We start from the raw sequence: 15468 nt of genomic DNA, 5'->3' as shown, positions 1-15468 counted from the left end.
ATATTCTAAATTTTAAATTGATTAGTAAAAAGTACCTCAGCAATCACCACCTTTCTAAATCTTCAAAACTGTAACCAATGTAATTCAATAACAATTTGGCTATAAGGAGATATATATATGTATATATATACACACACGTATATATGTTAGATAAACACACACACACACATACACATAACACACACACACATCCTCTTACCCACACTCAAAGAGATTAAAATATGGCAAATCCTTCATTTAACAAATATTAATTGAACACCACTTATGTGCCACTCTGTTAACACTAACTTGCAATTCAACAGTTTCACATGCCAGATAGATTCCCTTCTCTCAGGAAGTTCATAAGTAGCATTAGAAAAACAAACAAGCAAATAGGTGCTATTATGCAAAGAATTAAAATAAGGGAATTTGAGAGCCTGCGTGCCGCAACTAAGGAGACTGTGAGCCACAACTAAGGAGCCTGCCTGCCGCAACTAAGGAGCCCAGCTGCTGCAACTAAGACCCAGTGCAACCAAATAAATAAATAAAATTTTTTTTTTTAAATAGGGGAATTTGAAAGAGAGTGACTGGGTTGCTGCTGTAGACCAGGTGGTCAGGGATGGCTAGTGGGAGGAAGTGACATTTGAACCAAGATGCAAATGACAAGAAGGAGCCTTAGCTGTGGAGATTCTATGGGGGTAGGACTCAGGGGAAAGCTATCAGGTGAAGGGAACGGGTAAAGAAAGCCCCAGGGCAGGAAACAAGTTTGGCATGCTGGAGGAAATAAAGAGAGAGTGATAGGAAATAATGCTGCAGTCAGACAGGCATCAGATCAAGTAGGGCCCTGCCACTCAGGGTAAGTGATTTGCACTTTATTCTAGGATCACCATATTAGCAGTAAGGAGGATGAATTACAGTAGGGCAAGCACTGAAATATGCGGACCATGATGTAATCCAGGAGAGAAATTTTAGGGGCTTAGACTAGAGAGGTCACAGCTCACTGATCTAACATTCAAGAGAAGAGGTGAGCAGCAGTTGTACCAAGAATTATACCCCTGGATAATAAGCTACCTACTCCTGGGGCTTCCCTTGTGGTCCAGTGGCTAAGACTCTGTGCTCCCAATGCAGGGGGCCCGGGTTCAATCCTTGGTCAGGGAACTAGATCTCACATGCCAGAACTAAGACTTTGCATGCCACAACTAAAAATCCCACGTGCCGCAACTAAAGATCCCACATGACACAACGAAGATCACTGGTGCCTCAACTAAGACCTGACACAGCGAAATAAATTTTAAAATAACAACAGGGACTTCCCTGGTGGCGCAGTGGCTAAGAATCCATCTGCCAACACAGGGGACACGGGTTTGAGCCCTGGTCCAGGAAGATCCCACATGCCGCGGAGCAACTAAGCCCATGCGCCACAACTACTGAGCCTGCGCTCTAGACCCTGTGAGCCACAACTACTGAGCCCGCATGCCACAACTACTGAAGTCCGCGCGCCTAGAGCCCGTGCTCCACAACAAGAGAAGCCACCGCAATGAGAAGCCCGCGCACCGCAACGAAGAGGAACCCCCCGCTCACCGCAACTAGAGAAAGCCCGTGTGCAGCAATGAAGACCCAACGCAGCCAAAAACAAATAAATTAATTAAAATAAATAAATTTAAAAATAAACAAAAAAAACCCCCCAAAAAACAGTATTAAAAAAAAATAAGCTATCTACTCCATAGCTATAATAATAACAGCCCTTAGACATTTATTTACTTTGTACCAGGCCTGGTTTAAAAAAAAATACGCACACACACACACATTTTTTGGAAATAATTTGATTTACAAAAATGTAAAAGTAGTACACAGAGTTCCTGTATACCCAGCTTCCCTTAATGTTAACATCTTTCATAACCAAACGAAGACATTCACATTGGTACAACACTATTAATTGAACTACAGACTGATTTCACCAGTTTTTCCACTTATGTTCTTTTTCTGTTCTGGGATCTAATCCAGCAACCTTATTGCACTTGCTTGTCACCTCCTTATTCTCCTCCAATCCATGATACTTCCTCAGCCTTTTCATGTCTTTATGACTTTGGTACTTTTGAAAAGTACTAGTCAACTATTTTGTAGAACGACCCCCAATTTGGATTTTTCTCATGTTTTTTCATAGTCATATTGAGTTTATGCATTTACGGCAGGAAGACTGCAGAAGTGATGTTCTCTTCTTGGTGTATCATATCGGGGGTACATTACTAGTTTTGTCTTATCACTAGTGATGTTAACCTTGATCACTTGCTTGAAGAGATGTCTGCTGGGTTTCTCCACTGTAAACTTACTTATTTTTTCCTCTGTAATTAATAAATTCTTGGGGGAGGACACTTTGAGACTATGTAAATATGCTGGTTTCACCTTAGACCCTTCAACCACTAATTTTTCTACTTCGTTCTTCTACGTTTATTAATTGGAATGCTTCTGTAAAAAAGAGCTGTCCCATTGCTTTCATCTATTTATGTAATTAGAATAGGCTCTTGGATATCTATTTTATGGGTTATGCTCTATTACTACTGTTATTTATTTTGTTGCTCAAATTGTTTCAGCTTTGGCCATTTGGAGCTCTTTCAGGTTGGCTCCTGTGCCTTTTTTTTTTTTTTCTATTTTTTGGCCATGCTGTGTGGCATGCGGGATCTTAGTTTCCCGACCAGGCATCGAACCCACTCCCCCTGCAATGGAAGCTCGGTGTCTTAACCACTAGACCGCCAGGGATGTCCCTCCTGTGTCTTTATTACCTAATCCTATACTTTCTGAGCACTTCCTTACTTTCTGGCCTTACCAAAGATGCACTAAGTTCATCCTATATTTTCCCTTCCTTAGTCCTGGAATCAATAACTTCTCTAGAGAGCCATGGCTCCTTTCACTGGAGAATGGTATTTGGAAACCAATATGTGGGCACTAGTTGTGCTCATTGTTACTGGGGTATTACTACTTCTAGGCCCTCTCAGTGGAAAGAGCTTGGAATTATACCAGTTGATTGCCAACGGTAGGAAACTGGGAGAGATGTTGATGTGAAAGGAGTGATGGAACTGTTCTGTATCATGATTGTGTGTTTATGAAAACATATAGAACTACACACCAAGAGAGGATGAATTTTACCGTATATAAATTTAACCAAAACCCAAAACAAAAACCACTAGGATGTGGAGGGAACCCCAAACGGAATACAAGCTAACAAATAACCCTAACACTATTACAAATGAATAATACAACCACACTGAAGGGACTGGAGAAAAAAAGAACTAAACTAAGTTTTGGAAAACAGTATTTTGACTGGATACTGAAAGGCTAATGACAAAGAAAACTGGAGCTGTGCACAGCACTGAGCTTAGCTAGTAACCTTGCTCCTTACAGGGGCTGGGGTAGCAATTCCGAAAATACAGGTTGCACAAATAAGTGAATATGTTGCAGATAACAAGAGCCAGGTGTCTCATAGTTGGAGAAAAAAATTACGAATAAGGGAGAAGGCTAGAATGGTCCCTGTGGTACTGAACTGGAATCAGAGATATCATTATGAATTCGTGGTCTTAAAAAAATTAACTGTGTGTATGTGTGTGTGAAAATACATATACACACATGTAAATAAATATAGAAACAGAAATAAATATAGATGTATGTGTATGCATGAGTTCATAAACATAGATTTATTTCCAGGCCTATTTTGAGTGCTTTACACTTATTAACTCACTGAATATTTACACCAAAATTTTAAGAGAAACACTATTATTTTACAGGTGAGATAACTGGGAATATAAGGAACTACCCTTGGCTACGAAGCCTAGTGAGTGGCAGAGCTAAAATAGCAACCTTTATAGGCTGGTTCCATAGCCTGAGGTCTTAACCAGCACGCTAGACTGCCTCTTATAAAGTGAAGGGAGTTTATTGAAGCCGGACATCCCTCCCCACAAAAAACCAACAACATGAAGCAGATAAAAGTAAATAAGCAGGAAACTGGAAGGAGCGGGGCAGCCTTATGTGACGTCACCATCTCCTAATTAGGTTTCAGAAGTTTGGCCCTGAGGTCACCACTGCAAAGCTTTTGACAATCATCCCCTTAAAGTTATGGCTACTGTGAAATCACTGCAGAACAGATGTGGTTTTATGTTTCCATTAAGAGAGCTGGAGTGCATTTTCCCCTCAAAGTTACAACTATTCATCTCATGCTGACCATCAAAAGGAATCATAAGCCTCATGAGGACAACTACATTTCATCTATCAAGGAATAAGGGCATTTAAGATACAAACATAGGAATTGATTCAGATAACAAAATCCAACATTTACTGAACTCTCAGGATGGCCCGAGTACTTCTTGAAACTTTTTAGTATAATGGACTAACTGGTTTAATTCTTATGAGCTAGATAACTGTTTTTATCTCTATTTGAGAGAAGGAAAAACTGAGGCAAAGAGAAGTTACAAAAAGTGCCAAGGATCACACAGCTAGTGTGAAGCCAGGATATGTCACCACCGTACTATGATGCCACTCATAAAAGTTATGCTTTTCACTTGTAAGCCTCTGACAAATCAAATAAACATCGATAGTTAATATTAAAGCATACCACAAAAGAAAAATTTCAAGCATTATAAATGTTATAACATTCACTTTAGACCCACATATTTTAAAAGCTGACTAAAATGTACCCAAAATGTTTAAAAGAAAAAAGCCTCTGCCTTCCTCATTCAATAAATCTATTTTAGGTATGTTGATGCCTTCTAATGATTTCTAAAGCCAGTAACTGCATGTGATAATTCTCAGATTTGCATTTGCTTCAAAGAAAATCTACCTGTCAGCGATTTTTCTGCTAAGTAACCTGTCATTATTTGCAGATTTTTTGGTTTATATTCGGGGGCAGAAGGAATTTAAGGAGATTAAAAAAAAAAAAGAACAAAAGAAATTGTAAAATAATTTAAGGCTATTTAAAAATTCTTCTCAGTTGCATTTTGCCTTTGGATTTAATGTCAGGAAAAAACATAATAGTATAAAAGTAAAATAAATAAGATTATAAAAAATGTTTTCTTCAGAATACATAAGCAAAAAATACCATAGCCACAGTTATTTGAGCAATTTAAATGAAAGCCATAAATATTTCAAAGTTATCACCATATGCTAGCACATATATCAAATACCTCATGTCTTGGATAAGAGAGACCCTGAGTGTTGGCAACATAACTCCTGAGTCAGATTTTCTTCTTTCTGGTCCAAGGGCAACTATGTAGAAAAATATCAGCAAAGTATTAGAAAAATAACAGTAAAGACTTAAAAAAACTACATGGTTCACATTCCATAAACAAATACTTTGGAATTATTTTGATGTGAACAAATTTTAAAGACAACAGAAAAGCTCAAATTTGTTTACCTGAATGTTCCTACTTTATTAATACAGTAAACTAGTTATTTTCTTTCTAGTTAATATGGGGCTGTATTTGAAAATTTTTAAATGAATCATAAAAGCCCACTTAGCAAATAAGACAATGTGTGCACATTTTGGCCAGAAGGGCCAGTCACTTTCTAAAGTTATCATTCTAATAGCTCCAAATAATTACAGGAAAGTAATGTCTGTAAATTAACCTACTAAGTACGTGAACTATCTCTGGGCTTGTGAACTACAATCATACAATTCCCCTTTTGAAAGAATGTTTAAAAAGAAAAACCTAAGAGTTTGGATTCTTTAGTCTGATATAAGTTTCTACTTCAAAGTTCAGAATCCAAACTACAGTATGTTTATCATGCAAAGTGAGTAATCTTAATGGACAGTTACAAGTATAATGTCTATGAGCCATTCTCCTATGAAGTCTGAAGAGCTAACATTTATAAAAGAAGGAAAGATTATTCTCTTATATAGCAATGGCTAAACAATCAATTATTGGTTAATATGTTGTAGCTGGAGTGCTCAACCTCACTTTAAATGAGATGCTGTGGCGTTTTGTCCCCTTTCTTTATTTCCATTTTCCCACCTGTAAATGGAAAGTAAATTGCAACATCACACTTGGCAAATACATTGATAAAATCAGAATTTAGGATGTGGGTTTTCGTTGTATATTAAACTTGCATTTTCTCAGTTTTTAGATCCATTCTACTTTGGGGGGCTAGAATACAATATCAGAACACATAAATATACATGAAGCTGGCACTGAAGGAAGATAGGGAACATTTTGGTGGATTAGGATCTGCAAGTTTTTGGCACTTGGTGAAAGAAGCTGGGCTGATACTTGGCAGGTATAAATGAGCACTGATGGGGTTGCCAAGACAAAGAGAATGCAGCCAGACCAACCCAAAGGCAGTCCTTTTGAGGGCCTTCCCTACCAAGCAGGTAACGAATAGGGCATTTGTCTTGGCAGTTTGGGGAGGGAGTTTTCAATGGGTCACTGAAAACACTGGTTCATCTTGATACCCAAGAAGTAACAGACACCGAAGACACTGTTCCAGAGACTTGCAGGGAATGTGCTGGTTGTCTTCCTGTCTGAGACTATCATCACTTAAGTGTGTTAATTAATGAAAGCACATCCCTCTTTTGGGGGAGAAAGTGAAATACCTCAGAGAATGTCTCTACACTCCAGATGATTAGACAGCATGAAAGATGGCCACACACGTAGTAAGAAATGGGTTGAGGGACTTCCCTGGTGGGGCAGTGGTTAAGAATCCGCCTGCCAACGCAAGGGACACGGGTACGATCCCTGGTCCGGGAAGATCTCACATGCTGCAGAGCAACTAAGCCCGTGCACCACAACTACTGAGCCTGCACTCTAGGGCCCATGAGCCACAATTACTGAGCCCATGTGCCCACAACGACTGAAGCCCGCACACCTAGAGCCTGTGCTCCGCAACAAGAGAAGCCACCGCAATGAGAAGCGCACACACAGCAATGAAGAGTAGAGAAAGCCCGCGCATAGCAACGACGACCCAACAGACCAAAAATAGATAAATAAATGAATTAATTTTTAAAAAAAATGAAATGGGTTGAGAAGAGAAAAAGAAAAGATCATGAGTCAGGAGAAAGGAGCTGAGACCAGAATCTGGCAACTTGGCCAGAGGAAGACATGACAATACAAGGAATCATGCCTCAGGGAGCAGAGAACAGCTGAGAGACTTAATAAAAGAGGAGTCTGACATTTAAAGAAGCAGTAGCAACCACAATAAGAGCATTCACAGGCCTAACCATGTTCTGGAATCCTGTTTTGGAATCCTGTATTCTAGCCACCCTTCACTGATCAATATTCCTTAAACATGCGATATACTTTTTCATGTCTCCATGCAATTCGTTAAAGTCTCTGGTTCATCCTTTAGTGATTCTGTATCTTTCTCCTTGTTTATAGCCTATTTATCACTTCAGATTGAGAGCAGTATAGCTTAATGGTTAAGAACATGGCTTTCTCAAGCCCTACAGAGAACTTAATAGCTCGCTGACCTTGGGTTGGTCGTTTAACCCCTCTATGGTCTGTTTCCTCATCTGCAAATTGGGGACAGTCACAATACCTACCATATTCAAATAGATGTAAAGCACTTATAATAGTGCCTGGCATAAAGTAAGTTCTCAAAAAAAAAAAGAAAGAAAGAAATTTAGCTTTAATTTTGCCTCTGTGTGAAATCTTTCCTGAATATTCTCTTTCCCCTAGGAACACTGTTGGATAAGTCATTCCCCCCTCTCTCATGGGACTTGTAAAACTGAACCTCTATCACAAACTTACCACAGTTTAACACTTCTGTTACTCCTATTAAATTATACGCCTCTTGAGGCTTGGTCATATCCTATTCTGAGAATATCCAGAGGGCCCCTCAAAATGCTCAGCAAATACTCACTGAGGAAGATGAGATTATTTAGGGCCAGATGGCAGAACCTTAAATGACAAGTTAGAAATTTACAGAAATCCTAGGGAGGGGAAAAAATTTTGAAAAGAAATGATATGCTTCTCAGTGCTTTTTAGTTAGTTAACTAGAGTGATAGTGTGATGGTATAAGGGCTATAAGGGAGATGAGCTAGAAGTTGTTCCAAAGGCCACCCTGTGGATGAACTAAGACAGTGGCAGCCAATGAGAACGAAGAGGAGAAATATGCAGTGGACTTAAATGACTGGATTAAGGGTAAGCAAGACTCAAGAGTCACAAACAATATTAAGTATGAATATAAACTGTATTAATATATACTATCCCATAGTTAAAACTTTCCTTAAAATTTTTTAACCTTAAGTTTGCAAATGAAGAAACTGAGGCTCAAAGAGGTTAAGAAACCTGCCCAATCATATCCATTAATTAAAAGGGGCAGAGTGTTCTGATGTCATGTCCAGTGGGCTGTTACATTAAGGATGACTTTTTGGCTTATAGTTTGACTGAGAAGAGGGTGCTGATGTCATTAAGTGAAATGGAAAGAAGAAGGGAGAAAGCCTGACTGGGACAGGAGGGAGAGGTGCTAAGATAATGAGTTTGTTTCAGGATGTGTTGAGTTTGAGGTCCCAGTGGGCTATGGACGTCTAGGAACTAGGGATGGAGATAGAGATTTATGAAAAATCTGCTAATGGGATAGTTGGATGATAACATCGGATTAACTGTCAACAAAAAAATGCTGAAGTCCTAATGCCCAGTACCTCTGCCATAAATGCCTGTTGTTTAAGCCACCCAGTTTATGATCCTGTATAATGGTAGTCCCAGGAAATTAATACAGTACTTTATTAGTAACTTTGGAGGAAAGTTTAGAAGCCTGTGAACAAAAATGCAGATTAGGAATAAAGGAGTAAGGCCATACTTTTTATCTAGAGATCTAAAATCTAAGAAGTTTCCATGAAGTCTACTCTAGCCAGAAGAGAAATTTATGAACTATTTTAAAATGTGTATTTCTATTAGTATATATATATATATATATATATATATATATATATTTTTTTTTTTTTTTTTTTTTGCCACACTGCATGGCTTGCAGGATCTCAGTTCCCCAACCAGGGATTGAACCTGGGCCACAGCAGGGAAAGCCCTGAATCCTAACCACTAGGCCACCAAGGAACTCTCTCTATTAGTATTTCTTAATTCACTATACTCAAATGCAATAGGCTTCTTTCTCCTTCAATATAAACACTCATGGATTTAATACTTAGCCACAGGAATTCCTTTGTATTCTGCCTGAATCAATGTTACTGCATAGACAGCAAGTTTGTAGAGCGCAGATTGCATATATTATTTTTATAGAGCCATCTATAGTCTACGGACAGGTAAGTAACTAAAGAAAACTTTTGATGAAAATAAGACGTTTAAAGAGTGACTCCAAATTCTTGGCTAGATCCAGAATAACCATTTAAAATGGTATTTCCACTCCCTTCTGCATCCTACCCCACTCCCTATGTCTAAGCTGGTCAACATTCTTAAAGGTAGAAACTTTGGGGTGATATGTCAAGAACAGTGCTCTTTCTAGAATCAATTGCATTCTGAGATCTTTTCTCTAAAATAGGACTTTTAACTACTAGGTACAGTGTCTTGGTCAAAATTTGACTAGGTCAAAATTAAGACAGTTTTAAGACATGGAGGAAACTTAAATGCATATTACTAAGTGAAAGAAGCCAATCTGAAAAGGCCTCATACTATATGACTTCAACTATATGACATTCTGGATAAGGCAAGACTATGGAGACAGTAAAAAAGATCAGTGGTTGACAGGGGTTAGTTAGAGGAGAGGGAGGGATAAATAGGAGGAACACACCATTATTAGGACAGTGAAGGTACTCTATATGATACCACAATGGCAGATCCATGTCATTAACATGTATTTGTCTAAACCCACAGTCTGCACGACACACCAAGAGTGAATCCTAATGTAAATAAACTATGGGCTTAGGGTGACTATATGTCAATGTAGGTTCATCAACGGTAAGCAACGTACTACTCTGGTGGAGGATGATGATGATGAGGGAGGCTATGCATGTGTAGGGGCAGAGGCTACAGGGGAAATCTCTGAACCATCTCTTGAATATTGCCATGAATCTGAAACTGCTATAAAAATAAAATCTATTAAAAAATTTCAAGACAGTCTACCCTGCTATGGTCCTCTTACTAAGACAGATCTTTTCCATTATTCTGCAACCCTTAAAATGTCTGATTCCTGTTTAGTGCTGCTTCTGAAAGAATAGTAATGATCTATCACCTAATCTCATCCTAGCTCGATGCTAATAAGAGCTGTCTTCAAACCCACTGTGAATCTCTAAGGACTTGGAGGATCTTTCCTTAATATGAAGATGCAGACTGTTTACTGCCATTAATTAGGAAGCTAAGTAGTTGGCAAACAAAAAGTATTTTTTGGGGAAACAAACAAACACCCAGATTTAAAATCATTAAAGTCAGTGAACTGCTAATTTCTAAATAATTAGAACACACTGTTTCTCAACAATGAACGATTTTACTTTTAAACTGATTTTTTAAAATACATTTCACACTGTCATCTTTTTAAGTCCTAACTTCGTGGGCTGAATTATCAGAAGTGTTAGAGCAATATTTATCAAATCCACCCCTTCAGACAGACAATAAATTTGATTTCAAAAGCTACACAGCTTACATTAATCCTACTTAGGATCAGTACAATATTTAGCTTATGTTTGTTCTTAGATCTCCAGCCCTTCATTGACACCTGGCAGTGCAGCACAGGGACTGCATGCGGCTTTGACACATTCCATATTTCTGAGCCTTGACTTCAGAGTTGTACTGGTGTCATCACTGACTGACTGAAAGGCCCTGCAAACAGCTGAGTCTCTGGACTCTAGCTCAACCACCCACAATTTGACCATTCAAAGCCATGAACTTGCTGGTGCTGCCGGGTAGCTGCTCACTTTAACAGCTGGACATTCTCACATGCCTGTTCAGCCCAAGAGTCAAATGCTTCCACCTCCCTGCTTAACTGAGCTTGGCTTTGCAGCATTTCATCCTACAAATGGTTATTTCTTCCTAGGAATTTATTTATTCTAATTAGGGTAAACTACCTTGGTTATGGCCTTACGTCTGAAGAGCTAAATCTTCTATGAACGTGGGTAAACGTTAGAGATAGTTTCAGGGAATATGCCAATGCATTTTTACTTTTTCAATAGAAAAATGGACAACGGAGATAGATGGACACTAGAGAATGCTTTTAAACTCTATCTAAATCTTTATAAATATAGTTACATCCCAGGACATCAGAACCTTGACATTCTGTTTAGAAGGGCTCCAGGGCAATGTAGTATCAAATTCATATTCCTAGCTGTTTTATTGGATACATTGAAAAACTAGGTTTCCAACAATAAACACCACATTTAGGGTAGTATTGCCCTCTAGGGGCAGTGAGGGGAATGGAAATAGGGTGGTTCAATCATATTTGCAATGCTTTATTTCTTAAGCTGGTGGTTGGTTTATGAGTTTTTAAAAAAATAAAACTTTTTTTTTTTACATTTTTCAATGTCTAAAGTAATCAATAATTTTAGAAAATGTTCCCAAATAGCTGACTCAGTATAAAACATTTTACCTCTACTGGCTTTCCACGGTTACTTCTACTTTTTGTGAAATAGATGGTTATTTTACCGTTATTAGGTAATGACTCATGATACTGTAACATGAGATGTCTTGTTATAAATTGAAGAAGAAATCTGATTTCTGAATATTTTTGAAACGTATATACACGTTTTCTCCCCTGAAAGATTATTAACGATGTGAATAAACTTTTATTTAAGTAAAAAACCAGTATACACCACACCCTAATACTGGTGAGAGTAAGGAATACCACTTGTATGATCTACAATTACAACTCATTAGAAGTCTTCAAATATTTTCTGATTTGATAAACACTACAGCCTTGGCATGGCTAATATTATTTTCTCTATCTTGTGGATGAGGAAGCTGAAGATCAGAAAGGTCAAGGGACTTTTCCCAGGTCTCACAGCTAGTACGTAATATTGCTCCTTCTACTTTACCCCGCTTTTGGCAAGATGGGATGAGCGTCAGCTTGAGAGAGGTGGAGACAAAGCCATAGGCACTGACTTTTCACATGGTTCACTGCTGCCAGTGCTGTAGAAACCATCAAGCCAATGAATTCTCACCTGGTGATTCTGCAAGGTGCTCTTGTTTCTCTTCTCTGTCCTGAAACTGAATTAAATGTGACCACAAAGCTGACTTCCCCTGAAAGTACAAGGCATATAAAATTTTTCATTTTATAAGAAATGATTCATCAAAAAACAACTTATCAAAACCATTCACATTGAAATGCCTATTATTTGAAGCTGGGAGACCCAAGCTCATCCACTCCGAGCTGTGTGACATTCTGAGCATCCCACTCAACGTGTAGTGAGGGTCATCCTTTGCCTCACTGACAAGACTGGCAACAGCCTGGGGAAGGGCAGCTAAGCAAAGGGCAGAAGTGCAGGCAAGGAAATTCCCAACTTCAGCTCAGTTGTTACTTAGTTGTATGTAACTAGGGCTGTCTACACTGGCCACACAAGCAAGCATGGAATTAAAAGCTCCAGCAGCACAGAATATATTTCTGTATGCAAAATATGTTTGGATGTATGCAGTAGCAATGAGGGAAGAAAACTGGGGCAGGAGGAGAAAGAGAAAAGGGGACGAAGGGAGGAAGATGAACAGAAAAAAAAAGAAATAGAAAGGGAAATGAGGGACAAAAGCAAAGAAATCATCTATGTTTCCACCTTGAATAACCAGATAACTTAAAATGGCAAAGAACTGTTAATTCTGGCTAATAGATTTTTTTCTTGGACAGTGATGAAAGCAGATACTTAATGGAATCTACAGGGGATACAGCCTCCGCAATGAATGTGTTGTTTTATCTTTTCCTGTTTACCAGAAAAGAGCCCCAAACTGCCTGCTAATCATGGGTTATATTTTCTTTTTCTGGAATTAAAATGCCTGTGGCGTATTTCTAGTCATCCTGTGACAAAGGGACATAACCTTTAATTTTTATAATATCTTTTTCTTTTTGTTACTTTTCTTAACAGAGCTCCTAACTCGCCCTGTCACCAGGGTCTCTTGAGACTTACCTGCTTGACCTGCAAGCCATGGCTCCAGATCCTTTCCAGCAGGTCACAGAGGCTGGCGATCAGGGTGTTCTCCTCCAAGCCGGTTATGTTTGCTTCCCCATGGCCCAGTTCCACTGCTTCGTGTCCCATCTTTTCCACCAACATGCGTTTTGTCTGAAAACATCACACGTGGTCACAGGTGTTAACCCCAGCAGTGAGCCCAAAAGCCATCAAGTCAATTCCTGGATCAGGAGATCTGGGTTCCCCTTCATTATACTTCTAACTGCAGATTTTGAATCACCTTGGGAAAAGTGTCTTAATCTCTGTGGTCAACTAACAAGTAATATTATGTATACTTTTACTATTTTGTCAGAGAAATAGTCACTAAAGAGCGACTCTGATGCTATTTTAAAGTATCCTCATGTAAATGCTTATGTACAACAATTTTCAGATTACTAACTTGAATAACACTGGGGGATTACACCAGGCCTAGAAAATATACTATAGAATCTGAAACCCCATCCTGCCACAACTCACACTTCATCTTAGCATACTAAAGACATTCACACTTAGTTTTGATTGCACTTAGGCAAAAACTACAATACAAACAGGCAGCTCTAAATTTTTTCAGAACTGTCTAATTTGTGAGTGAAGCAGACCTCTTTTTTTCCTTCCTCTTTTTCTTTCATCTCTTCTCTGCTATGAGTATGTACCAGAAAATGGAAAGGAAATGGAAATCAGTTTCAAGTAAGTTAAGTTACAGCAGACTTAGCTGCCCTCATAAAATGTAAAGTGAGAGAGAATCTAGTTCCTCTAGGCAAGGACCTTGTCTGTGTGATTCAGCATTGTAAGCTGATGCTAAAATAGTGCATTTACTGAATACAGAGAAGGTACTCAAGAAATGACTGTCAAATAAATGAAGTTATTGGCTAAAATGATGTTCTGAGTTTTGTCAATTTGTATTGCTACCTCTGATAAACACAGATGTCTGAGAGGAGACTCCTGTGTAATATACACAAACCTACAACACAGCTAAGGTCTTCTTCTTTATGGATATACGCACACACATATGAGCACAGATAAGGTTCTGCACAGGTGCACACAGATACACGTATAAACACATACAAAAAAATGTGTTGCCTTTCACATAAGATGATGACATCCCTGACACAACTTCTGACTGGCTTAATATCTGTCATGTTGGAGAGGAAGATAGCAATGGCTGAAAGTTGAGAAAAACCATGCAGGGCTCCCATGTCACTGACTCTGTGGCTAACAGAACCCATGGAGGTTCATGCCCTCAGTAAAGAGCACATGAGGCTTATGCCCCAGTAAAAGTGTCCTTCTAGGGAAACTACAGGCTCAAGTGGGGGTTGGCTCAGCTCAGCTTCATACATGGATTGAACATGAATGTACACTGTCCTGCATAGTGAGTAATACATACCTTCATTCTACATTCTTTTAATAAGCCTTCTACAAATTTCCAGTTGGTTTGTGCAATCACTGCAGGAGAGAGGTCTGACAATTTGGGTTGCCTCAGGTTTTTTCCTAAACTTCGTGCCTCTTGCATGTATTTCTAAAAATTAAAGAGTATTTTTAATGTATAAACATCAGATATTCTTCTGACCTACTTAACCTTACAAACAAGTGCAGGAACAACAAGATGCAAAAAAAGGCCATAAGTGTATACGTGCAACAGCAGTTCAAGGTTTAGCACACTGAAAGGTAGAGGGTATTCATACCCCCTCTACTGTTAGCCCTGTGAAAAGGAGAGTGACAGAAGCCACACCAAGTAAAAACTCATTCAAAATGAGATGGAGTTTCATCTAGTTCAGTCTTTTTATTGGGAATACCCAGGGGTGTGATTAGTCACGATCATGGCTGGGATGGAAAAATTCACATGTCTGAATAACAAATCCAAGGTTCTACAGGAACCCAGTGATTCTCAGATCACTGGTTTCCTCCACCCATCTCCCCACAAAACAAGAGCCTTGACATGCTTCTAACCTCTTGGGCAGTGCTGTCCAACCCAACCCTTTGCCCTAATCAAGTCACAACAGTAAAATCAGGAGCTCTGGAAAATGGTTGCAACAAATTTTATGACCTCAGGCATATCTGCTTATTCATAAAATGGGCATAAAACAAGCCCACCTGCCTCACAAGCAAGCTATGAGATCACTCTGAAAAGTATCATGTGCTCCAAATGCAGGAGGAGGCCTCTTGTTTCCAAGACATTTTGCTACATCCCTCCTTTGCCTTGTTCCACAGTCAAAAGAAAGCAGAAATATCATATTATTTTAGGAGACATCGATGGCTCAGAGAGGACCACAGAAACTCAGACCACTGCTCTTGAGCTTTGATTAGTGAACTTCCAGGAAAAAAAAAAAAAATCACTACACGTAATTAGCACAGGACAGCTGTTGTCTCTCTTCTTTCTGTGGTACCTGCAAAAGCTCATCCAGATACCTTATGTT

The 15468-nt window shown here is 38.9% G+C and overlaps 1 protein-coding gene and 1 long non-coding RNA gene across 11 annotated transcripts in view; one reads left to right on the top strand and one right to left on the bottom strand.

The window, feature by feature from the left end:
* The window catches only part of LOC309640733, a 242823-nt gene that overhangs the window by 17455 nt on the left and 209900 nt on the right, over positions 1-15468 (top strand). The gene's annotated exons all lie outside the window — the stretch shown is intronic.
* DENND5B (DENN domain containing 5B) overlaps positions 1-15468 on the bottom strand; it is a 228545-nt gene that overhangs the window by 30610 nt on the left and 182467 nt on the right. For 9 of the 10 annotated variants that reach the window (XM_082419604.1, XM_082419613.1, XM_082419605.1 and 6 more), the window contains 4 exons: positions 14439-14570; positions 13016-13168; positions 12065-12143; positions 5151-5232 (listed from right to left, as the gene is read on the bottom strand). In XM_082419604.1, coding sequence (XP_082275730.1) covers positions 5151-5232; positions 12065-12143; positions 13016-13168; positions 14439-14570 — 446 coding nt within the window. The remainder of the gene's footprint in view (positions 1-5150; positions 5233-12064; positions 12144-13015; positions 13169-14438; positions 14571-15468) is intronic. The other variant, XM_082419611.1, reaches the window with a different exon arrangement.

Source organism: Balaenoptera physalus (assembly GCF_965194825.1).
Source record: "Balaenoptera physalus genome assembly, chromosome: 13".
NCBI lineage: Eukaryota > Metazoa > Chordata > Mammalia > Artiodactyla > Balaenopteridae > Balaenoptera > Balaenoptera physalus.
The sequence above is the reverse complement of the archived record's forward strand: the minus strand, read 5'-3'. Positions and strand labels throughout refer to the sequence as shown.